Source organism: Lytechinus pictus, chromosome 11, assembly GCF_037042905.1.
Source record: "Lytechinus pictus isolate F3 Inbred chromosome 11, Lp3.0, whole genome shotgun sequence".
Lineage (NCBI taxonomy): Eukaryota > Metazoa > Echinodermata > Echinoidea > Temnopleuroida > Toxopneustidae > Lytechinus > Lytechinus pictus.
Window position 1 is genome coordinate 34712981 of NC_087255.1, and position 27022 is coordinate 34740002.

Consider the following 27022-nt stretch of genomic DNA (forward strand, 5'->3'; position numbering starts at 1 on the left):
GTAGAATGAGAATAGGAGTAGTGGTTGATTTATTTCATTAAAAAAATCAACAAAATTACAAAGCGAATTATAATATAACATATTGAAATGAAATGGAAAACTTCAGGAGAACAAAGCTAGATAATGAATATTCCCTTCATTATTTAAGTATATTACAATAATACAAAATACATGTACAAGATTCAATAGGGCGTGGACAGAGACGGGGAATTAAGCGAAATGAAAGGAGGAAGAGAGAGGGTGGAGGGGGCGGGGCGGTGGAAAAGAATATGGAAGAAAATAAGATCCTGAAACATTCCTAAATAGGCTGAATAAGAGGAGTGTTATGATTATTAATGATATTTTCTAAATGCTCTATTGAAATTATGAATTGTTGGGAGTGATAATAATAGCAGTAGTACTATCATTAGTTATCATATTATTAGAAGAAGATGTGTAAGATGGGGAAAGAAAATATAAGAAGAGAAATCATATTTCAAGAAGAAGAGGAGGAGGACAGGAATATGAAAAAGGAGGAGGAGAAGAAGAGGAAGAAAAAAGGAAGAAAAGTAAGAAAGGAAGAGCTAATGATAAAAATAGTAAAAAGAAAGAGATATGGATGAGGACGGAAAGGAAGTAGAGGCTAGACAATGGTCCGTATTTAGGGTTTTATGAAATAATGTAAGTCCATTTATGTAACATACAAATGAGTTTCCACCCTGGACATAAAACTCAATCTCAATCATATTACTTTGTACCCTATTTGTTCTGCAATTGTGACATTTCCCCTGATTTTAGATATTCGAGAAAACACCGCCGTTTCCATGTCAGGAATGATACGACCAAAAATGCCTAATTTATCATAGGCGAACTGGGTTGGCTCTAATTAAAGTCCTACGGAGTCCATACTAAGAGAAGCATTTCTTTGTTTTATCCTTAACATCGCTCGTCATATTGTTTCCACTAGACATGCATGATACGGACACGGATAGACATAAAACGGATGCAGATAGTAATATCTCTCCAATCGGTTCTCTTTCTAAGAGACACTGCAAAGGAGTTAAATTTTAACCAATGTATATGAGGAGGGTAATTATAGATATTTGCAGATAGTAGAGTGGAAAAATAATGCAGACTGAATTGCGAAGAGACTGATATAGATGGAGATGGGGAAGGGAAATAAGTTACTTCCTGTACACACTGAGATACGTTTCTCGAAGGATCAAATTAGGGAAATGCGACGTCATATTCTCTTACGAAAAGAATGTTTAATTAAGCTACCATTAATACAAATATATTATTTAGTGACGTATAGACCAAATATAGAACCAATCTTTTAACATAATCATAACATGAATAATAATAACAAAAATTCAAATATTAATTCAAATATTAAGAACAAAACTTGCACTTATTTTTGCGCTGACTGATTTATATTTTTTTTGCATTAGATAATAGCACTCCGAATGCTGATGACTTAAAGTCTGTTTACATTTACAATCCTTTTGGATTCAATATTATACACATGTAGTCAAAACGTCTTATTATGTATCATGGAGATAGTAGATCGGAAACAAAATGACCCTCAACCGAAATTTAAAATGGAAAAAAATGAGAATCAATACAAGAGAAAGAAAATGATTTGTAGAGATACGTGAACTAGAGCTTCATATTTTTCAAATAATGCCCTTAGTATTGACTGAAATATACGCGTCAACATAATAAGAGTACTCCGCTCAGCATTTATACACATTTTCCTCTCTACGTCACTCTCATGCTAATATGGTTTATTTCTGGCAGTTGGAATTGAGCTCTTTGGGAATATATTTTCTTATTAAAACTCTTTATTGGAACGGTCCCAGACGTCTCACCTCATGATTTCCTCAGATTTCCCACAAAATCACTTCAATTATCTCACACCAGCTCACCGACACCCATTCCATGGCAGACTAAAACTTGGAGATTCCCAACCGAAAAAAAGAAATATCGACGGGCGTCTTGAAAATTTCGCCAACTAATTTCATTAGTTTGGTGTGACTCTGTATCGGAATGTGCTAGTAAAAGAGCATTCTAGCTTTTAAAATATTTAGTGGAGGGAAATGGAATGAGAAAGCTAAAGTCTACAATTCGAAGTACATTTTGTGGAAGTACGACAAAGAAAAAAACAAGAAAGAATATGAAATAATGGCTGCAAGTGCTATATCACTGATAAACTAATCAATCATTGCATTAAACATAACTATTATTACAAGGTCAACAATGTCACACTTTATTCTTTAACTGCATATTGTCTTTCATCTATTTTTTCCTGTATTATGACTCAACTGTCTAAAGAACGCAAAACAATAGATCAGAGCATACAAATCAGATATTTTTAAGCAGCTGAATATGAAAAAAAAAAAAAACGAATTGAAATGCCTTATTATTTCCTTTTAATGGTTGTAGAATAAGCGCAAAAAAATACGTTTCAAAATTATGTATATTTTAGTTATCATTTCCAATATTCTTATGTCCTTTGTATTTTAGATGCAGCCCAACAGCATAATTTCAGTAGCAGTTGTGATGACATTAGCAACATTATTCACACAAGCAGGTTAGTATTACATTCTATTTATATATTTTTCATCAATATATGGTTTATTCATTAATTTATCTGGTGAATCATTCATTTATCAAATCATTTATTTGTGTGTTTTTTATTCATTTATTCATTCTATCAATTATGTATTTTGTTTATTTCAATCATAGATATTAAAAAAATATCTGATTTCTACTTATCTCCATGTCTGCATGTCAATGTTTTCATATATGGTTTAATTTGACAGTGCCTACATGAATTGCTGCCAAACAAAGAACTATTAGTTAAATGACTATGATACAAGTCAATTGTATTTTTAAATATTTTAATATATATATATATAAATATAAATATAAATATAAATATATATATATATATATATATATATATATATATATATAATAAGCAAATTTTCACTAAAATATCAAATGAACTTCAACATGTTTGGTATTATTAGGCAATTATGATCTGAATAATACTACTAATAATATACAGTTCTTGTATAGCGCATATCACAATTGATTAAGTGTTCTGGTAACCTCACTTACCAAGTAACAATTGAGGTAATGTGTTAATTCACCGAACGTAAGAAAATGGTTGGTAATCCATTTAAAATTATATCATATTGCTTAAAGAAATAGAAATGATATTATGATTTTAATACAATCATGGACATAATGATTGTTATTATATATCGAACAGTTTGAATAGTGATATATAGAGCTTAGAGGTAATATATTCTCGTGAAAGTAGAAAATCAGAAAATCCTTGTTAAAACAGATATAATAAAAAATACTATGAAATACCTACTGTAGACATCAATTTTACCACTAAATACTTTGATATTTTTGTCGGTATGGTATGTTAATGCTTTTTATTACCTGATTGCTAAGAAAACATGAATGCCTGTAAGCAAGGGACCAGAGGACGTCGTACCTTCCCAGCTTTTCTTTTACTGTTTCTTAGAAAAAGAAGTCTTTGCACATTCTAATAATTCACATGAATGTGATGCTAAAGTGGGCAAGAACACGGATTTCTTGATAATTTATTCTTAAAATTATTCATAGAAAACGGACGATGACCATCTAGAAATTGATCTCTTTGACCTTTGAGAAAAATATCCCCGTTCTGAATTGAATTACGAATCTTCTTCATCCGTGTTAATATAGGTAAACAAGTAGGAACAAAGAGAGAAAGAAATTTGAGCGCCGATCAGCATGGACAATGCATAATCTCATTGCTGTCTACTGCAAGGATTTTATTTTGACAAACAACAAACAACAAATATGTTGAAATCAGCGGTGTATAATGTCGGCACAATTTTCATTCACCTATTCCTTACAATAAGCTAATGCGGAAGAACGGATGCAGGACAAATTTGATACATAAGAAGCAATTTAAATACCAAAAACCATAACAGTGACGACAACGGCAACAACAAAACGATAGTTATGTTGATATCACAACCTTTGGGGTTGCCGTGAGCAACTGTTCTACCGTGATCAAATGAACACGAAACTAGCAAAGCCATATAAACTAAGAATGAGACGAAGGGAAAATAAGAAAACTCTAGTAACAAATATTTCCTCGTGGAGCCATTTATTCCGATACAATATTTTGTTTCGGGTAGAAGATTGTTTTTTTCTTCAAACTAAATTTTTTGTAAAGTTGTGATATGAAACTCTTGCTCAGTTTGAATCAGCCTCTTGGTGAGATTGTATGACAAAATATGACCAAAATGGATAATATTTTGTTTTCCAAATCATTTCAATGATTAATCATATAGCTAGCCACTCGAAAAAAAAAGTGATCGTCAAACTCTTTCTAGACACCAATATGCCATGCAATGATGGATAAAATGTACATGTAGGCCTATAATAAGTCAGAGGAAAAAAAAATATATATATGCAAAAGTGGATGGGTTAGTGAAAAATCATTGTCTTAGATGATAATCAAACATATAAAACCCCACTTTAACCATGATTTATTCACAGGGGTGCTATTCCGTGCTATTCCCCGATCCTTAAAGAAATATGGCATGGGAACGATCAAAGTATATTATTCCCCTGGCATTATCGAGACTATTTTTGCTAAAAAAATTTCGACCATGCTAGGATTGAAATCAACAACCCTCTCTTTAGCAAGCAAGATACAGAACAACGAGTTCTCGTTGTTTAAAGTTACTTTAAATCCGTTAATGATCCACAAAGGGGGGGGGGGGGGGGGGGGGGCAAAGAGCAATAAAAGCAAGAAATAAGTAAAAGGTACCAGACGGAAAAAAACCAAAATTTGCACTGCGAGAAGAAAATACCAACGACGTCTCCCGCGTAGAACGTTTTATATCCACTTTCTTTTAGGTTGCTGGTCCTGAGAAATCAAATGTAAAAAAGTTCATCTCATTGACGTAATTAAAAAAAAAAAATTATACACAAACGATTGTAATAATATAAAGGAATATAGAATGGACGTACAATACATTAAATACCAGTAATCTATTTGCTCTGTTTCTCTAAATGTAATGGAGTAAATGTGATTCATAACTCATATATGATGTCCACGCGCTGATGTCCCATAGGTAAATACAATTGTCGATGAAAATAGAATATCAGACGCTTGTACCATCGCAATGCTAATCCCCATTCCCTAGCCGGGTGTCCAGCAAATCTTCACTATGTAATATGAGTCATAATATTGATTTCATGTTTAATAAAAAGATCTGATCAATCTCTTGTCTATCACGATGGTCACTCGGTTGTGATGCAAAACCTCATCCTCTTACGTCAAGTTCAGCGTATAAAACACAGCATGGACAAAAAGTAGAGTCGAATATCTACTTCAGCGGAATGAACACTGTTTTTTTTTTTTTTTAGTTGTCTACATAAGTCATTCTATTATGATAATGTATCCATGGTATATGTTTTGAATTAGTAGTATCTTGCAAATGGAATAACCAGTAAATCTTCTTTGGAGTATTTATATTATATCTGGAGCTCTGTACACTCGATTGAGTTTTCTTTACTATTTGCGTTCCTTAGAAGTGATACAGACACACCCATGCACGAAATTAAAAAATTATACTAACGTCAATCGGAAGAATTAACGAAACTATAACATTTTGAATTAAAAAAGAAAAATACTACTACTCAAATCGTCATCATTTCATCAAAATGAAAAAAAAAAACAGTTCAGGACAAATAATGTATTAGCATTGTTTAGTGAGGCCTCCCAAAAGATGGAGTAATGTCTTGCAACACTTAGAGAGTTCTTAAGCGCTATGTAAATATAACATATTGTTATCATACTTATTGTTATTATTATTATCATTAATATAATGATAATGATATTAATAATGATATTATTGTTATTATCATTATTATTATTATTTTAATTATTATGATAAAATCTGGCATAAGTAAGATCAAGGAAACACACTAACATATTTATCTTACTCATTAAAAATATGAAAGTTGAAAACACGATTGTCTGGATCGTATAAAGGTCTCTTTTTTCTCTCATGAACTTCACATAGGAATCTTCCATAAAAAGAAATAATCGCCTAATACTTGCTTTCAGTTTCCATATTTTTGCGGTCTATAGAATTCGACCATTAAGTCTGAAAACAGCGAAACACTGCCATAAATACTTCCTACAAGATAGATGTGTACACAGTCTGTTTGACATCCACGACGCGGTAATTATTGTTACATTTACAGAGCTGGCGTAAACAAACTGAGGCAACTGACTCAAGAATTGAATTAAAAGACGATATCTGATAGCGTCGATTGACTCCTTCTCGACTTTTCCCAGAATGCATCACGACAGTGGGTTAGTCAATACGAATTTATGAGAATGATCTCTGATTTTACCTTCGGTAGTATTCGCAAGAAATAGTATCTTTGTTTTATTCAAACGGGAAATAGGTAAGGTGCTACAAAGGGTATGGGCGTGTGTGTGTGTGGGGGGGGGGGGGCGGTGGTTCCCTTTAAAATTGTAAGACTAGAAATAAAAGAGTGATCTCAGCAAAGTGATTTTTAAATTTTGTTTAGTTACTTTTAGAGTCTCTTTCAAATAAAGAGACTCCAAACCAAAGATTACAGAAGATCACGTATGACACCAATCATAACCTAGACCTATAGAAATAACGATTGCTCGTTAAGTACTTTGTGTATTTACCCGTTGACTGTTTACAAACAGACGTTACTTTTCTTCATCTATTTCTGAGAATATTATTCCTTTGTAATGAGAGTTTCAAATCACAGCTTCTCTACCTTGCCATTATTAGACCTGTCACTCGTTGACATTAGCTCGTTATAAAAGCGAAGGTCTAATCGTTCAGAAAAATAATGAGTGTTTGTTTTAATGATTATGACCCAAGAGACTATACTCCAAATTACGCCCAAGAACCCATTAATCATAACGTTAAGAACGCTTGAAGATGAAGAATAGATCAAGTTGGGATATTATCTAGTCAAAATGTACCTGCTGAAAACTAGGACATGGCTACGCTTTCACGCTGACGACAGGTTGTTACATATACATAGCCTTCTTGTATTGAATAGGTCTATATACTCTTTTTAAGTTTTGCAATTTTGTTTTCAAAGACATGCAGGTGATAGGTGTTATCAATATATCTACAGGGGTAACAGAGTTACATCACCATAATAACTATTTTTTGAAAATGGAATTCATCTTTATTTCACTACTTAAAAATTACTGGGGATTAGGGACGTCACCACTGTCTCTCTTAACCTTGCCGTGGCGCAAACTTACCATGGAAACAAGAATGAACAAGATGGAAATATTAATTTAATCAATGCAGTTCTTATATACGAAATATTGTATCATAAATAATAAAAAAATGTATTCAGGCAGTATAAAAATATGTTTTAACGAAAAAACGACATACAATTTGGAATTGTATGTTTTTGTTCAAACTTCATTGATGAAATGTGTGTAAAGACAGACGAAAAATGCAATTGAATAAACATTGCATCACAAACACTGCATGTAAACATTTGTGCTCTAATGAAAGAAGGGGAATAATATTGAATTATAAATTATAATCAAAGTCCAAGATATTAGAGTGTCGAAAACGTTATTGTCCGTAATGAAATCGTTACTAGTTTAATGCCTATTTATAAATAACTAATTCATGGACTGGGTGAACTGCTTTAGACATACACATGAAGATATAGACCAAGATAATTATTAAATTTTTATTTTCTGGCAGTCAACGATTCTGCAATTTGGCGAATTATCCCGTATCACACGTTTCGTGAAAGTTGAACACCCCGATGATTTATATACAGATATCGATCTATTTGCATAAAAAGTAATTTATCACGACCATGCAAAAAATCAATCATTTTAATCGATCACTGTATAGTTGACTCAGAAAGTGATTATGGCAGAGGAGAAATGGGCGGCATTTAGCCCCCATTGCCCGCCTTGCTGACTGCGACCATTTTTACATCTGATTTAATGATTAAAAATGAATTTATGTTGCAAACTATTTTCAACGATGGTAATGATCGTGGTAAAAATAGAGATGATGATAATAACGACGATGAGGACTAAGACACTAGGGAAAATATATTGTTTGCTTGTTCGCCATGCTCTCTGGGACTCAAACACCAACCCATTGGAAATTATTAGGCCAATACCATGATGTGGGTATACAACATGCTGAAACCTGACAAAACGCCTTTCATTTCATCACCCCGTTTTAACCCGTTATCTTTGTTAAACATACGTTTCTTTGTTGAAAGTTGCAATATTTCTTTGCTCATTCGTTACCCTCCCTCGAGTTCATACCATCGCGATGGTATGAACTCGATGCATCGTCTCATCACTAGACATTTTAGTGTAGGGTAAAATTACAATTTTCGACGGTTAGTAATACATTTCTCGCTCAGTCGTTACGCATCCTCGTTTATTTTCCAGAATGCTGAGAAACACCTCCCCCTCTTTTATTTTTTTCTGCTTAACCCATACTTTTCATTTATTACTCAGAAAATCCCGTTTTCATGTACAAACGTTAACTCCCTTCTTAATGTGGAAAGAAAGATACCACGAGTCGTTGCTATGGTCTCTAGTTTTGCCATCTCCCGGTTGAAAATCCATGGCTACCTAAGTAATTCTGGAATATATAGGACAAATTATCACCAGCTTCCGGCGACAAGAAGTACTATCCCACGACTGTCTTGGTCGATAATTATAATAACTTATACACCTTTCATCAGGCAGGGTAAGATACTTGGGTGTGACGAATATAATATATCCCTAACAAACAACAACAAGACTAACGGTAATTACTAGCTTACTCTTTACTAGCTGGCATAAAATGTGTATAAAAGACTGAGGTAGAAGGATTCTGTTCTCTCTATTCTTCTTTATTCTTTAACCATCGTTGTTTACATTTTTTTAATAGTTATTTTAGAAAATGATGTATGGTTACACAATACGGTGCTTAAAATAAGCATGAATGGGGGCAAAATTACGCAGACAGCTATAGCTCATGCAGTTATGTTGCGATTAGATACGTTACCGTGACGAAGATTGAGGCTATCTAACAGTTTCTTACCTGATTGACAAGTTGATTACAGAACAAAGCTTTCACCCGTGTTATCAATACGGCGATCTTTAAGGAACTGTTACACCTGGACATTTAATCTTCATGTGAAGAATGATTTTTGTTAATCTACAAAAGGCAATTATTGATAGCAAGAAATAGGATTAAGAAAACGGCTTATCATAGCCTAGGAAAGTCGACATACGTCATGATACGCGGGCTCAAAAGTTGAGGTGTGACACCCTCACCCTATAGAAGGGCATAGTTGTTTTCTATTTACGAACGGGGATGGCCGATCGCGTCATTAACATAGTAAGTACTTGTGAACTTATGATAAAAGATGTTCATTAAAGACCGCAAGGTAGACCAATTTGAGTCCATACTAAGTATGTTAAGTCGACATGTAAATTCATGTCTCCATTGGCAGGATGGGGATTTCATATCGTATAGACATTCAATACTAGGGATTGGATAAGGATTTGGATTAGAAGTGGGCAAAAATCTGTCAAATCATACTGAATATTACTCGTTCAAATCGAACAGAAGAAGAAAAGGCAGAAGATTGATTTGAAGGTAAAGGATTATCAATTTTCGTCAACGGTATTATGTATCGCCCTTCCTTCGGGTAACTCTAAAATCTGTAATACTGTAAAATATAATATGGACAACGAGTAAAAGCACAGTGCACATTACACTCGATGAGGGTAAATACTGTATTTATTAAATAATTTTATTAGTTTGTATCAGAGTCCCATAACCCGGCATTCTGTAATTAACGCTTTTATAAATTAGTTTTGTCGCTGTCGAAGTGCTGTAAACTTGTATCTTTTTCATACATTTTTACAAAATCCGAGGTTAACAAATTCAGAGTAGCTTTTAAAAGAATCCACCTTTAGTTACTGATATTTATCGGGAAAGTTGACGCATTGCTTTGTGCTGAAAAAAGGAGCCCGAAGAATTTGTTCGTGACAATGACCTACATGTAACAGTTTTTCATCTATTGAAAATGAAAATGAGTATCAATATTGATATCAGGAGTTATAGGGTAAGGGGGTATTCCTTCCCATCTTCCAAGGTCATATTTTCCGAGATACAAGGTAACGGCAATGGTGACGAGTGTCTGAGTATCGAATGACTTTTAACGGAAACCATTGATCGTTCTTCATCATCCTCGTGAACACAATCGTACCACTTCTAAAAAACCAGCAAAGGGAATCATAGACTTCAAATACATGAAAACCATCGATCAAAAAAAGACGGGGATATTTGGCAAGATCATGTGTGCTGGAGGTTTCGGTGGAATGAGGAAATATTGATTAAAAGTCGAAATCAGTATCACAGATCAGTCATAAAATAACGGTGCAAGAGGGAGGATACTTCAAGTTAGTAGGTTATCCTTCTTGGTCTTATGGTGAGATGGATTGCCTTCTCAAAAGACAACTCATCTTTCGATGGCTCTCATCACTCTCCTTCAGACTTAACCCTCATTCCTTGTCCTCCCTCCCTCCTTCTAAAATCCGATGACCGAAATTGCTTGCCATAATTGCATTCAAAACGAATGGTAATTATCCCCGGCGTCATAATAATCAATTCTTTCCTAAAATATGTCCGGTAACACGTCAAATACACGACCACGTCTCATGGGTGCAGGGCCTTAGTGACTCAGAAAAAAGGGAAAATCAATGATCTTTGAAAGATGGATAGCAGATGTAGAAAACAAAATAAATAGTACAAATTTTAAATGGTATTTAGACGGTTACTATAAAACGAAAATCGATTCGGCAGGTGCCATCTAGTCCCAATCACGCGACTTACTACATGACCTACAGTATCGTTACAAACAAGATACATAATTTAGTGTGCTTTCCTGAATTTTGTTTTAAAGGCAAACAGCCTCATTAATTTTTCTTTTCATAAAAGCAAATAAAACAATAACTAGAAGGAAAGGTTCAGTGAACGTTTAATCCAATTCCGGTTGAGAATATTTTGAGTATTGTGATCAATGAAATAAATTATAATAGCTTATGATTAAACTTAACGGTCATTTCATTTGTTTTACCATAAATTTCATAAACCATTAGTTTCCTTATAGAAAATCTAAAAAAACAAAACAAAACAACAACATTGACTTCATACCTCATGTTATTATTGCATATGATACTTTCCATCTAACTCATTTATCACAGTAAAATAAACGAAAATGTGGAACACCTTCAAAACCAATAAACATAAAGACAGACACACAATTATATGAAAACTTTCAATTTTGAATACATGATCAATCAAAATCTCACTTGAGTAGGAATGTTATGATGAAAAACTGTTGAATACCGCTTTCCCTTTCTATGCATGTCATGAAAATAATAAACATTCAGTTTTCTTTTTAGCATTCATAATCTTTCCCCTTCAGCAAGAATATGTTTCTATGTAAATGACCCCTAATATTGATCAAATCATATCATAAATAAAAACACTTCATCTCTTATTAGTATGAGAGTCACTTTTTGCGTGTTTGCGTATAGTATGTTTGCGTGTATGCGTATAGCATGTGTGAGGGTTTGTGTGGGGATGTGTGTCTATCGGGGTTGGAGGTTCATGTCTTGTCATGGTCTATTCTGTGATGTCGGCAATAGTGGCAATTGATTATGAAAATAACGACAGAAATTATCAAAAGTATGACTTCTTTTAAATAAAATCTGTAATTAAGCATTTTTGGCATTATTTCATCCAGCTTTACATAATAACAAAACACAGAAAAGGAAAAGAAGGACACACACACACACCCAAACGTGATGTGCTGGTAATTCAAGCCTGTCTGCATCAGTATAAAGATTCCCCAAGACTTTAACTCTGATACAAGTTGCAGTGATAACGTTTACCAACGTCTTTGCTTTTTAATCATAGTTTACTTGCAAATTACGATTTGACAGATCGTGTGAAATAACGTAGCAGTCATAAACGCCTTTCATTATCATTATTATTGCTCAGTAAAAGATAAATTGGAAATTAATTCATTTTTTACTGGATCTATATGTAAATTGGGGATTGAATTTCCGTTTACTCTCAACCATTGCATGTTAAGTAAAGTTTTGCAATCTATTATAAATTGGTAAATGAACCGAAATATGAACCATGTGTACTAGAAATAGAAATGTCAAAATTGATTTTGTTTTATTTATAATATTTACTTTATAAACTTTGCTAATCTAATTTCACCTAGTTGCATGACGCACATTTTGTAAGCTCAATCTTGAAATGTTGAAATGATCTTTGAAATAACAATACGCGGTGTATTCTCATTTTAAAGGTGTATTATACACATTGGCATAACATGATAATATTATTTTATAGAACGGTTTCCCTCAAAAAGCATTCGCCGCAATCTTGACAATGTATTGATAGTGACTATATACAAGTGATTTTAGTAAATTTCTGCAGAAATGGGGAAGTTTCACAAAGATTTAAGTATTAATTAGAGTCAACTTAAATAACGACGCGTATGCAACGGGCAATGTTATTGATTAATACGAAGTAGTGCGTGCGTCCTCTTGGCACGATCTGACCAACGCGGTCATGCCTTTCATAACGCACGCAACTGGGCAAGTGCGACCCTAAGGCTTCAGTCACAACTCAGAGCGGCGGCCGACCGATTAGTAGCCTGCTCGGGCGCCGCTGGAATTGAGGCATCGCCGAACGATTTTTGTAGCAGTCGATCGGGCTGTAAAAATACTTAGCTGGCCAAGCAGTATCCGGTCGATTACCCATTATTTTAAAGCCTAAAGCTAAGATCACAGCTAAAAAAAATTTAGCCTGCTCGGCGACCGGGCGGCGAAATTTTAGCCAATTTCGCCCGGGCACCGACCGGCGGCCGTCCGGGCACCACTGGTTTTTGTGGCATCGCTCGGTCGCCGCTCAAGATTTAGTGCGGAGTTAAAATTCTGGCGGCGCCTGCTCACTTTTCACTCGCCGACGGAATACGCTCGGCGCCCGGTTGGTTGCCGTCCGGGCGCCGACGTAATCGCACGGTCACCGCCGAACGATTTAGGTCGAAAATTGAACTCGTTGGATCAACAGCTGTCGAGCGGTCATCGGCTGGTCGCCGGTCGCTGGCCGGTCAGTGATCGGTCGATGATCTCGCGGCAAATTCAAGATCGGACGGGCGATTACCTAAAAATAGGCCGATGGGGGGCCGCCCGGGATTCGGTGGGTAATCAGCCGATCACTGCTAGGACACCAAACAGATAATTTCCTCGATTTGACCCAGATTTGGCCTTGGGTAATGGGTAATCGACCGGGCACTGCTCGGCCACCGCTAAGTATTTTTACAGCCTGCTCGACTTCTACAACGCCTAGCTTAGCCGGGTAATATAAGAGCGCCTTGAGCACCTAACAAGGTGGATATGTGCGCAATATAAATACCCTATATTATTATTATTATTATTATTATTATTACAAAAATCGTTCGGCGATGCCTAAATTCCAGCGGCGCCCAAGCAGGCTACTAATCGGTCGGCCGCCGCTCTGAGTTGTGACTGAAGCCTTAAGGGTCGCACTTGCCCAGTTGCGTGCGTTATGAGCAGTGATCGGCTGACGACCCACCGATTCCCGGGCGGTTTCCCACTGGCCACCGGCTTATTTTAAGGTAATCGTATGGCCGATCTTGAATTCGCTGCGAGATAATCGACCGATCTCTGACCGACCAGTGGCCGGCGACCGCCCGTTGACCACTTGACAGCCGTTGATCCAACGAGTTCAATTTTTGACCAAAATCGTTCGACGGCGACCGCTCGATTACGTCGGCACCCGGACGGCGACCAACCGGGCGCCGAGCGAATTTCGGGCGGCGAGTGAAAAGTGAGCAGGCGCCGCTTGAATTTTAACTCCATACTAAATCTTGAGCGGCGGCCGAGCGATGCCCCCCAAACCAGTGGTGGCCAGACGGCCGCCGGTCGGTGCCCGGGCAAAAATGGCTAAAAACTCGCCGCCCAGTCGCGAGTAAGCTAATTTTTTGAGTTGTGACATTAGCCTAAGTCATACTCAAATCTTTGTGAGACCCAATGGAAAAAGATCATCGATACTCATGTTTTGAACCCCTTTTGGGTTCACTTCTTTAATGAAACATACTTATCTAACTTTAACAAAATTCACAATTTTCAATTTTTTAATGTCCTCCCAGATCATTATACGCCCATGTCGTAACCTTTTTTATTATGGGAATTCTACAAGATATTGAACCGTGCCATCAAAGTAGTTTTCCAATTATACATTGAAAGGCTCAATACAAAAATATAATCGTGATTATGGATGTGTTCTCATTTTTGCTACCAAAGTCATATATTATAGTTTAATATGATGTTCACGATTGCACATTATTTGAATATATTATATGGCATTACAAGAAACATACATTCGATCACAAATCAAGCGTAAAATGTGCGTTTCGAGAACGTTGGGTTGTAACTGCAAGTTAACCAGCTACACGTCAAAAGACGTGCGTTTGAATTTGGGAATCGTGCTTCATTTGGGTTTGAACGAAAGTTTCTTGCAACACCTGATCAGATCATATTATTTCTCGTCACAATATTTTTTTTTCACCACCATTACGATTTTAAAAATTTAAGCCGTCATTAGGTCATGATCATCAACACCCTCCTCCGTTTATTGGAGGATACTCCGCTTTTAAATGAGAATAAAAGGCACATTGAGGATGCGCGTAACGTGTTGGTGGCAATAAAGACTCAGGTTACCTATTAATAATGTGCGATTCTTCATCTTTAGACCACTTTCTTACTCTATATTCATGAATTCACAATGGGACTTTCGAAAAACCCTTGCGTAACGGGATACGAGACGTGCATTTCACGTGTGAATAAGAATTTATCAGTCGTTTGACTCTATACTGGCATGGCTGGGATTGGTCTAACAATATTACGATATAAATCAAATTAATCCCAACTGCCCTACCAGCCTACAAAATCACTCTTCAATCCAACTTCCTTTCCTGAAAACGAACAGCGGACAAAGAAATCCAAATTGAAAACTATAAACTGGGAAAAACCGTCAGAAGAAAAGATGTCCTCAATGTTTTCAACGCACGATCAATACCATTTCTTACCTTTGGGATAGAATTTCAGAAAAGAACGAACTAAAATTTCATCTCGGTTCAACGAAGCGAGATGGAATTGTGAAAATGCAAGAGCGTGTTGTCCTAGATTCGGTTGAGATTATGGCCGAAAGGGAATCTAGTCTATTGATATTGTCTTCGAGTCAAAGTTGTGTTGTTTTGTTATGATGATATGGATGATGATTAAGCAATGATATCTGGAATAACGGCTGATTTTACGGAAGTCGCAGTACAGTTTGTCAATGAGTTCTGCAAAGGAAATCGAACACAGAGGTATTCATCATTTAAAAAAACCCAACCCATCTTAAAGTAGGTCGTTCTTACCGAAGAGTTGTCCCGGTATCAGGCGCCTGTTGATTATATGTGTATGCAACTGTGGCAACTATTATTCTCTTTTTTTTTTACCATGTTTAATTTGAGCAATTTATAAATTACCCATTTTCATTCGCTTGGGAAATAGGTATAACAGGCATAAGAGGTCTCTCGTAAAGGGTTAGCCTGATGTGGATTTCGATTGAATAAACATGATAAAAGCAGAACAATGCAGAACAATGCGAGAAAGAGATTATTGAATTTTCGGTGAAATATCATCCACAAAAAATGAATGTTAAAATTGTAATTATTTTGCGAAGGGCCCTTTTATATGTCATGTATACGATTCATAAATATCCACAAAATCCTAATTCTGAATGCTTTATGATGACCCCAAAATATTTAAAAGCGTGTAAGAAATAAATCGTCTGATCATAATGTTAAAGCACTGGCAAAAAAAATGTTTTTAATTTTCAGAGGACATTACTCTCTGTTGTGCATTTTAAGATGACATGGGAATACCGCTTGTATAAAACCTCATGATGTAAATTAAGTGGGTTTTCGCCAAACATTTAGTAATATGTTTAAAAAATATATCTTTTTTAATTCTTTAATCTGTTAAAAGAAGTCAATTGATATGAGAAGAAAACGCATATGGAGATATTTTGTAAAATATTATCTTTTGTCTTTCTTAAATTGATTTACAGTTTGCAGTCTACAGTTTGAAACAACACAAGATAGAGTGCCAGCAAAAAGACGTAAGTAAAATTATCAGATCATGTATGCATTTTAAAAAAGAAAAACATCCAGTAGTTGCCTCTAGTTTATTAATAGAGAAAACCATGTAACATTGATCAACGGCATGGGGACATCAGTCGCTATTCATTTAATAACCTCGAATAGAAACAGGTATGCTAAAGGGGAACATAAAAATGACAAGTTATTTGACATCAATGACTTGAAATTAGAAATGTAACATATTTGTCACAAATGCCAATAGGTTAAGCTGATTGTGCTTTTACGTTATGAAATATGAAGGGAGGTAAGAAAGAAATTCACATTATACGTCATGCTTTAGTCACATTAAAAAGACTGACTCCAAAAGGGTTAATATGCCATTCGAAATAACGTGATAAATTTGATCGGTCTCGATCGGTTTCAATGGTGTGATAATATAGTACGACCAAAGAGGTCGTGGTCACGTTATTTGTATGAGGGCGCCATTTAAGTTTTGATAGATTGGATAGTTAATCGATCCTGTGTTTAGCTTAGATAATGCTGATAAAGTAGAAGTTTCAGATCAAAACGACTCCTGATATTCAACCGATTTTAAAGGAATTTTTTATGTTTGAATCACAAAAAAAAATGGTTGGAGAAAATTATGGGCAAATGAATGACATTAAATTGCTATATAGATCATTTTGATATTTTGCTATGATTTTTTTAAGGATCATCCTTGCATTTTTCGAGCTTAGCTGCTTAACAAGACACTAACTCATTAGAAAGAAAAATCGTATAAACTGTAGACCCCTTACCTGCTGAGGATAACTGAATGGGTGTTTAATTAATTTAAACACTCACGATGAAAACTTAACAGGAAAGTGAATTTGAATTTTAAATGATCTAATACATTCACATCTTCTTTTGATTGCAGGTTCTTTTCGTTTAATATATCTTCTTCTTTAATCCTCTTCCCTCTCTTCTGTTTTTTTAATTTACCGTAATGTCCCATATCCTTTGTTCTGAATCATTGTATTGTGATTACTGTTTCCTTTATATCATCACTCATCGTACAGTGTTCTGGGTAGACAAGAAAGACCATCCCGTAGGTAAGTCAGAAATATTCACTCAATATACTCCGTTAAAGTACTGCGAGTGTTTCTTCATGTCATATTGTGTAACGTTTTGAAAAGCGAAATAAATTAAATCATATTCGTTACCAATTCTTTCAATGATTGTGGGTTTACTAGACACTACTGAATTAACATTGTAATAGACATTATGCTCATGATCTAATCATAAAAAAGAAACATTTCTTACTGTGAGACCATAGACTTACAAACGCACAACCTTGATGAAAGATTCGTCCACAGCCCCTATTCTCATCCTATCACATTTCTTTGCAACATTTTTTGAATCTCCTTCATATTTTAATCAATTCACTTTCCTTCTTTTACTCATTTCTTAATTTCACTTGTGCTTCTTTAAGTTGTATTTGCAATATGTTTGTGTAAAATGATGCGACCTTTTCAAGCCATTTTGCCCTTAACCGTCTTTATATACCTTGACTTCGGAAAAATTAATTTGAACTTGCATTGACAATAATTTTATCATTAATTTTCATTTAATTTAATTTAATTCATTTCCACAATAAAAACAAAGTAAATACAATGAAACCAGTCAACTAACTGTTAATAACCATGTATATTAAAAGTTGTAATGTGGAGGAAACCTAGAGAAAGCAAAGCCTATGTGACAGAGGTTCCCTCTAGCACACATAATGGATCAATTGTTCATAATTTAAATTCAAATTAAAGGATACAGTGTTTTCGAAAAGAGTGAACACGATTGAATGATTATACACAATTATGCGTAATGTATTTTTTCTCCTTTTTCCTCACAGATACAGACTTTTTCACAGTAAGGGCCAACGATGCCGAAGAGATTCTTGGTAGGTATTTCAATGATTACGTAATAATAAATGTCACTTGTGCGAATCGTGGAGCAGATGCCAAAATAAATACTTCAGGAAATGTTGTTTTCATATAACAGTGAAAAATATATTTATTTTTATCCTTCTTCGTTATAGAAGGAAAAAGCACAACAAAATCTCAAGTCAAATATATAAGGAGAGAGAGAGATTATTTTGGATAACAATGTACTTATTCACTTATAAATTTCAATGATTCAAAATTATTATCTGCATAGGACTTTATTTTCTTAAACGCTAATGATTATATCCAAAGCAAATAAAGAAATGATATTCTGTGGGATAAGCAAACACTAATAAACATGCTTTTTCTGCTTTGTTTATTTTATTTTCTTGTTCTCCTTCTTGATACTGTAGATTGCTTTGTGGAAGTGTGCATAGCAGATTTCATCAACTGTGCAAAGAAGTGCTTGTTCTATGAAAACGGAAGTTCATGCTTGCCATCATGTCGTCATACCAGATCAATCTGTAGTGTCCAATGCTTCAAGAGATATGACGTAGGTGTCAGTGATATCCCATCAGTCCACTGAGAAAAAAATAAAAAAATCCCTTGAGAAAAATTAAAATAAAAATTAGCAACAGACCCATCTTTAATGAAACGAATTAAAGTTAATTTATTTTGTTTGAAAGATACTATGCGTAGTTTCCTTTAAGAGAACGTATCTTGACCTCGACATTAATAACCATGATATAAGATATAACTAAAAGTACAAAAGAACAGTTGTTTTATTAAATCCAGGTGAGTTTAAAGTGTAATTTTTTCATTCTTCCTTTCTAAGAATGTGGAGAAAAAATAGTTTTTTTATATTTTTTTTACTAATGTGTAAATCAATTCCCCTATTTATACAGCAGTACATAGAACGCCGGTTTCTCTTCTTTGCAATTTGTAAGTTCCTGGAGGGAAACATTTGAACAAAAATTACTGTATATCTTAAAAATACATAGAAGATGAATTTTAGATTCTTCAGCAAATCTTATTGAATTATGTTTTTTTGAACATGTTGAATTCCGAATTTTCTTCTCTGTCTGAATGAAAAAAAGTATCTGGTAAAAGAAAACGTTTAAAAAAAGTGTGACATATTTCAGCATCGATCATAAGAATTCGAAGATTCTCCGTCCAATCCGGTACTTTGTTTTAATTCATAAGACATATTATTTGCATAGCTACGGATACGATATTTTATCCCTAGTAAAGCAAAATTATGAAACAGTTTTGATTAGAGAAAAAAGTTGATTAATTTTTTTTCTCAGTAAACAGTGTTCCAGACCCTTGCCGAAGAAATCAAAAGCAGTTAAAATAAATCTCAAACTAGGAATGGTACAATCCCCCAATTCAAAGTATTTTGGCAATATTAAACGCTTAATCCGATTTTTTTATTTACTAATTATTTTTTTAAAAAGTTACTTCGTTCATTCGTCAAAGTAAAATGTGTAAATATATTATCTTAATAATTTTACAATGAGATACATAAACGAATATATATTTAGATTTGTATTATTTGAGCTGTAGTGATTGTTGAAATAGATTTGAGAAAGGCCTGAAAACTTGTATTTTCTGATATTAATCATTCGTTCATGTTTTTCTCCCCATCATATCTGTCGCATCGAAAACCGGGCAATACATAAGGCAATTCAAAATTTATAATATTAAATTAAATCCCAACACGATACTTTTAAAGATATTCCTTTACAAATTTTGGAAGTTATATTTTCCCTTTTTAATCTTTCAAGGAACAACTCGGTTTTGATTGGTGTTGATTAACACGATATCCCAACTGTTTTTTAAACAACTGTCTTTGTAAGTAAGGACTCTGTAGTGCTCTATATAGTATTAACAAGTAATATATAAGATGAATATTGGTAATACACTTCGAAAGTTTTCTCCTAATAAGTTTAAATCTACTGGTGATGGTAACATTTAAAGGGAAGGTGATCTATATAGTTATAACTCCATCTACGTCTTCTTCGGAAAACTGATGGTTGAACGAGAAGAGTAAGGCGTACACGAGTAACGCACGTAGGTGTGTCAGAATGAGTGGGGCGTTCGAATAAAATAAGTAAATATGGATCCCGGGATATGGATGGTATAGATAGGAGCCCATACATAACTGTATAGTATTGGCATGATACTTGAAGTTCCATGCAATTACAATACGATGTCTGTCTTGTATCATTTGGGAAATTGAAATACCAAACATGTACATGAGCTAATGATGTTCATATTTTCTCCAAGATAGTTTGGTATTGTACACTATTGCACTTAAGCTAAGAGAACACCCTTGTGTATTAAAATAGCAGTGCTGATTTATGTAAATACGTTAAAATCAAAGTTTTATTTGCCGCGAGAGGACAAAGTAAAATTGTTTACAATAAATTACTTCAATATCAAGGATAGAAAGGTGTTAAATGATTACCCTTGTCTGTGCTTTTTCTTAATGTCAGGAACATAATGTCAAATAATAGTATAAAAGTGGATAAGACTAATTTACCTTAATCTTAATTTACCTTACTGCAAATACATGTTGAAGTAACGAGAGTCTTTGATCAGAAAGACATTTTTGATTGCAAACACGATTGTAACAATACAGATATTGTTGGTATCAATGCGTTATAAATTGATTACAGTAACCACTCCGATAGCTAAGTAACGGTTACGACAATGACAAGGAGAATGTCTCTGTTTTAAAAGCATGCTTACTGTGAAATTGTTCAGGAATCAGGATTGTCTATTTTTCCATAATTGATTGCTTCATGTTCGGGTATAGTTTGGGGATTGTGGAAAGGAGAGCTAGGAGGGGAAAAGGACATGGAAAATGTAACCAAAACATTACACAGTACTAAAAGGTGATTTGGAAAAGCCAAATGTCTCACTTGCATATGACCACAACTACTTTAGAAATAATAACTTTTAATATCTGTCACTTTGAATGTTTCTGGTTGTCACATGTGGTGATTGAAATTATGTGCTTGATTTCTATTGAAGAAAAAAATGGCACTTCCAAATATTACGAATATAATAATTTCGTCATTAGTAATAATGATATGGATGTATATGTTTATAAAGATAAAGCATACGACCAATACATTTGAGATATATCGGGAGTTTTCCACCTAATTTGGGGGTAAATATTTATATTACTTTGGAAATTGTTTTTGCAAATTATGATAGTTGATTAAAAGATTGAAGTTTACTTTGGTGGTTCTATGACTATATTCATTGTGAAGTAATCGAAAGGGAGAGGGTTTGAGAGAGAGAGAGAGGGAGAGAGAGAGAGATAGAGAGAGAGGGAGAGAGAGAGAGAGAGAGGGGGGGGGGGTTCTATGACTATATTCATTGTGAAGTAATCGAAAGAGAGAGGGTTTGAGATAGAGGGAGAGGGAGAGAGAGAGAGAGAGAGAGGGAGAAAGAGAGAGAGAGAGAGAGAGGGAGGGGGAGAGAGAGAGAGAGAGAGGGGGGGTTCTATGACTATATTCATTGTGAAGTAATCGAAAGAGAGAGGGTTTGAGATAGAGGGAGAGAGAGAGAGAGAGAGAGAGAGAAAGGGGGGGGGGGGTGGTTAGGACGTGGTTATCTTATTCGTGCATCATAATTTCTATTCCATCTTCCAATGGTAATATATTTAAAAAAATACTCCCTCTTGTATATTATCTTTTTTTTGACAAAAACAATTAATAGTATTATTATGATCACAGTTATTATTACTATTATATTATTATTATTACTGTTTTTTATCAGTGCTACCGCCGGTAGCAGACGTTCAACAGGTATGATATATATATATATATATATATATATATATATATATATAGATACAGGAGGGTCATTATGGATCTTCCATGGAAATTAGATACTGCCATCTAGATTCTTAATAACGTATGATTATGGCTTTTCGTAACATTTGAAAGTGTGAAATTAATACCTTTTAATGAAGTTCATGGGACACATGAATCTATTCTTAGGTACCGAATCGTTGGATCGTTGAAAAATAGGAGATCATCACTGATGCCAAAAAAGTCGCTCGAAGCTTCAATACCTTATTTATTCAATCATTAAAGATAAAAAACAGAAAAGCAACATGATAATGTACAATGCCTTGACACAGACAATTTATCAGTTATCTTCAGTAAACGTCAGATCAGAAATCATTATTTCCTTCTTGAAATATAAATGTAAATATTCATCAGTAAAGAGTCGATGATGTAAACAAAATTAATACTTAAGACCTAATTGATAAAAATCTGACGGTTTATCCACATATCTTTAAGACGTCTTTAAGAGAAACTAAAAATGAACTGCATTTGCATACGTATAAGCATTAGGTCCTAGAGAAGTACTTGCCAACTAAAGCTTTATAAAAAAGTTAATTCTGTGTAACGATACTGCAACTAATAATTAAACCAATGATCAAAATGATTTTAGTAATAAAGTATATTCTTCTTTCTTATTCATTTACATAAAACAGGTAACAAAGTATTAAAACCAAAATAAATGAATTATCTTACATATCTTGAAGATTCAGTTCTGAGTTATTCCAAATGATAGTATCCAAGTTGGCTGGCATTGGTTCCAGAAATTAAAGTCCACAATGTTGGCGATGATGAAATTGATGTTGAAACACGATGAATAATAAGGGTCACTGTAACGAGTTGAAAATTAATGTCTGTGAAGATGAAGTTGATGATGATTAACAGTTGATTTCAGCAATCCATGGGTTGAAACATGTTCTCTAGAACAGGGTGATGATCTCGATGATAAATGAAAATTCCTTTCTCAAAACTGCAAACCGTCAATTTATGGTGTGCAAATAATTCCACAGAAGATAAATGTTGTATTCCAGTCGGAAATAAACTATGCTCTGACATAAAGTCTGGTGTGAAACTTTGAGTTCTGATCTGATATGATGGTGTCCTTGAAGAAACTGCCAGCTTATATTAATATCCCCTATCCTAGAAGCTTCTAGTATTGTCTTTGAAAATAACATTCTCCTTCATTCTAGAGCAATCCTAATTCTAGAAGACTCTTGAATGACCTTAGTGAAATTAACAAATTAAAAACCATACCTAATCCTATTGTACCTTTTCCCTGCTAGCAATATATATTGTCTAGCAGTCTCTACTGTCTATTCTTATTATGCAATGAATTTCCTTAGAGAAACAAATAACTAAATGAATGATTGTACATGTAATTTCTCTTACAATAATACATAACAACTCCCACTTAATTTATAAGAAAGACTTATTAAAACTTGTAATCTTTAATTGAAACTAAATAGACATCCTTCCTAGCTTACGGTTGCACCCACTCCGAGTACCAATGTAACCTTCATACACTCTTCAATCTACCTGACCTAAGCTCAATACAACGGACAGAACGCATTGAGTACAGGTCAATTCTACCAAACTTATAAAGACTTTCTAGAACCGTGTCAAAATTACTCAAAATACCATCGTAAAACTTTTATGTGCTTTATGAAAAATATCTAACCGATCTATGCGAGGATTAAACTGTAAACAAACGTCACTAATATCATGAAGTCAGGCCAATATCCAAGCGATTCTCGCCTGTGACGTCATTAAGCTACTAAATTCAAGTTTTGTTAAAATTCCATTATTCATAATCATATGACTCTAAAATTTTCCTGAATTAATCATATATCTATCAAGCGCATGTCTTTGTCACTTTCAAATATTCTATTAAAACCTCACACTTCCGACTAACTAACACTGCCTAATGGAGTGTGCATCGCTATTCATGTTCATTTCACATCCGCTTTCTGTACATTACACATACCTATGTTAGTTACGCATACTGTGAGCGTTCATTACAAGCCGCAGGTGTTTATTAAAGTTCAAATATAAATTATAGTCAGGTGCCTTAGTCCCATAATTTGAAGTTTTGGGGACAAATACCGTGTTTACACTTAATCGGCTTTTGGTTCAGAACCAAAAGCCGATGCAGAATCGGCTTTTGGTTTGCGTTTACACGTTGTTACAGCTCGCGGTTCAGAACCGCGAGCCGATGCAAAAACCTGAAATGATACGCACACCAACAATATACGTCATAATAAAGACAACGCTGGATCAGTGCGCTTACAATTACGTCACAATGGTAAAGTAAATGAAATGCGCACAAATTGCCGATGCAGAATCGGCTTTCTGTGCACGTAGTAAAAAATCCGATTCTGCTTCGGCTCGCGGTTCTGAACCTACTACTTTGGTGGTGCAAATTGCCGGTTCTGAACTGCGAGCCGATGCAAGTTACTCGCATTTACACGCTATGAAAAAGCCGATGTTGATTCAAAAGCCGATTAAGTGTCAACACGGTAAGAGTTTACTAATACCGTGTTTACACTTAATCGGCATTTGAATCGGCTCGCGGTTCTGAACCGCGAGCCGATTCAGCATCGGCTTTTTCATAGCGTGTAAACGCGAGCAACTTGAATCGGCTCGCGGTTCAGAACCGGCAATTTGCACCACCAAAGTAGTAGGTTCTGAACCGCGAGCCGATGCAGAATCGGCTTTTTTACTACGTGTAAACAGAAAGCCGATTCTGCACCGGCAATTTGTGCGCATTTCAATTACTTTACCATTGTGACGTAATTGTAAGCGCACGGATCCAGCGTTGTCTTTATTATGACGTATATTGTTGGTGTGCGTATCATTTTAGGTTTTTGCATCGGCTCGCGGTTCTGAACCGCGAGCTGTAACAACGTGTAAACGCAATCCAAATGCCGATTCTGCATCGGCATTTGGTTCAGAACCAAATGCCGATTAAGTGTAAACACGGTATTAAGCACCAAACTTTCCCTATGTCACTATTAGGTCAATAGCTTCATTTTTTCCCACAGAACATGGTGTTGAAAATTGCGTCTTCATGCAAAAATATGCTTATTTATTTAAATTAGCAGTAATTTATGCATGAGGCCATATGCCAATAGGAATTAATAAATAAAATTCAATAAAAAGATACCAAACCTTAGGAAAGTCTCTATCAGGTCAATAGCTTTAAATTTCCCTTGGTTTTGAAAATTGTGTCTTCATGCAAAAATATGCTAATTTATGTAAATTAGCAGTTAATTTATGCATGAATAGTAAAAATTAGTAAAAAGGAATAAAAAGAAACCAAACTTTAGGAAAATCTCTATCAGATCGATAGCTTTAATTTTCCCTATCAAATGTGCAATTGAAAATCCTGTCTTCATGCAAAATATGCTAATTTAAATCAATTAGTAATTATTTAAAATATTTGTAGACCAAGATATAATTCAAGCAGCAAGCAACGAGTCTGATCGAGGCTACACTTCAACCAGGGTTACACGAGAACCGAATTCATCCTCATACATTTGGACTGATTTTGCCCGAATATGGCCTGATTCGGATGAATTAGGGGAGTCTCCCAAATAGAGAAGAATGGGTCCGGAATAGGTCCCAATTCAGCGCAGAATCACTAAGAATTGACCAAATCAATTTTGGCCATCCTCCAAGAAGCAGAATGCCAACACGAATAGTGGCAAGAATCGACCCAAACGAATGCGCCGAGCTCGGACGGTTCGGGACCGTTATGCCCAGAATGATACAAATAGGTCCGAATCTGCCCAGAAAACTCCAAATGCCTCCCCTAATCCAACCGAATGTCATGCGAATACATCCCAAATGTAGCCCGATTGAAATTTGTTATGGTCACATTCGGGAGTATTCTGGAGGGTATCGGGCTGGTTTTTAACATTTTAAAATGAGCTGAATTTCTCAGCGAATGTTCCCGAATACCTCCCAATTTTCTTGCATTTGCGAAGGTAAAACAAAATATTCCTGAAACCACCCCAATACGTGTATTTGGATGGATTCGCAGCTGATTCGGTTCCGTTCTAACCCTAGCTTTAAGCAAAGGTTACACCAAAACCAAATTCTCCAGAACAAATACGGACCAATTCTGCCCAAAATGGCCTGGATTCGGTACTTATTCATCTCCGATTCGGGGAGCTCCCGGAATCCATTCGGGAGGATTCGGGACTATTCTGTTCTCCCTCCCCGAATATGAGAACGTTCAGGAGGTGTTCAGGAACATTTGAGGGATTCTGCTCGTTTTGAAATGTTTAAAATCAGCCGAATATCATCCAACTACTCCCGAATGTGGCCACGACAAATTTCGTTCGAGTCACATTTGGGATGTATTCGGAAGGAATTCGGTTGGATTTTGGAAAGCATTTGGACAACTTTGGAAAGTCAATTCTTGGCATAATTCTCCGATTTGGGACCTATTCCGAGCCGATTCGACTCTAATTCGGTCTGAAATTATTTGGGAGAATTTGGTTTTGGTGTAACTCTTGCTTTAGCGACAGAGATCAATTCATGAGCCAATAAATAAAAATCACTAAAATGATTCAAGTCACCGTCAACCAAGGGACGACAGAAACAGAAGGAACAGGGTCATTTGTTCAATATGATGTGTCCATGTTCTCAAAAATGACAAAGTTGTGCATCACGTCAGAGGGACAGACATGGACACTTTTTTCCGATATGAGAACCATCCATATACCCTCCTTCTCTTTCTGACGGGAAAACTCTACCTGGGAAAGAAATCTGACCTTTTGAATTGCTTTGAAAAAAAAAAAATAATGGTTTATTTTTTCAATTTTTTGTTGTTGTGAAAGGGGTATGAACAGTATTTATATATTTGCATAAATTTGCATTTTAAACATGATACACTCCTCTGGTCGTATTGAAAGTCACCAAAATGAATGAATTGTG

The 27022-nt window shown here is 35.0% G+C and overlaps 1 protein-coding gene across 1 annotated transcript; it reads left to right on the forward strand.

Moving 5' to 3' along the window:
- The first annotated feature begins 440 nt into the window (after nt 1–440).
- Nucleotides 441–21465, forward strand: LOC129272181 (uncharacterized). Its single transcript, XM_064107099.1, has 6 exons — nt 441–548; nt 2506–2572; nt 16272–16322; nt 17361–17393; nt 18188–18235; nt 18632–21465. Exons 1-6 carry the CDS (start codon nt 441–443, stop codon nt 18802–18804), a joined length of 480 nt encoding a protein of 159 aa, XP_063963169.1. The 3' UTR covers nt 18805–21465.
- Nucleotides 21466–27022: the final 5557 nt, after the last annotated feature.

Bases quoted from the DNA above. Each gene is read 5' to 3' on its own strand.
- LOC129272181 (XM_064107099.1), top strand. From the start codon at position 441: ATGGGGAAAGAAAATATAAGAAGAGAAATCATATTTCAAGAAGAAGAG. The intron at 549-2,505 runs GTAAGAAAGGAA...TTTGTATTTTAG, and splicing joins GGAAGAAAAAAGGAAGAAAA to ATGCAGCCCAACAGCATAAT. The intron at 17,394-18,187 runs GTAAGTCAGAAA...TTTTCCTCACAG, and splicing joins CAAGAAAGACCATCCCGTAG to ATACAGACTTTTTCACAGTA.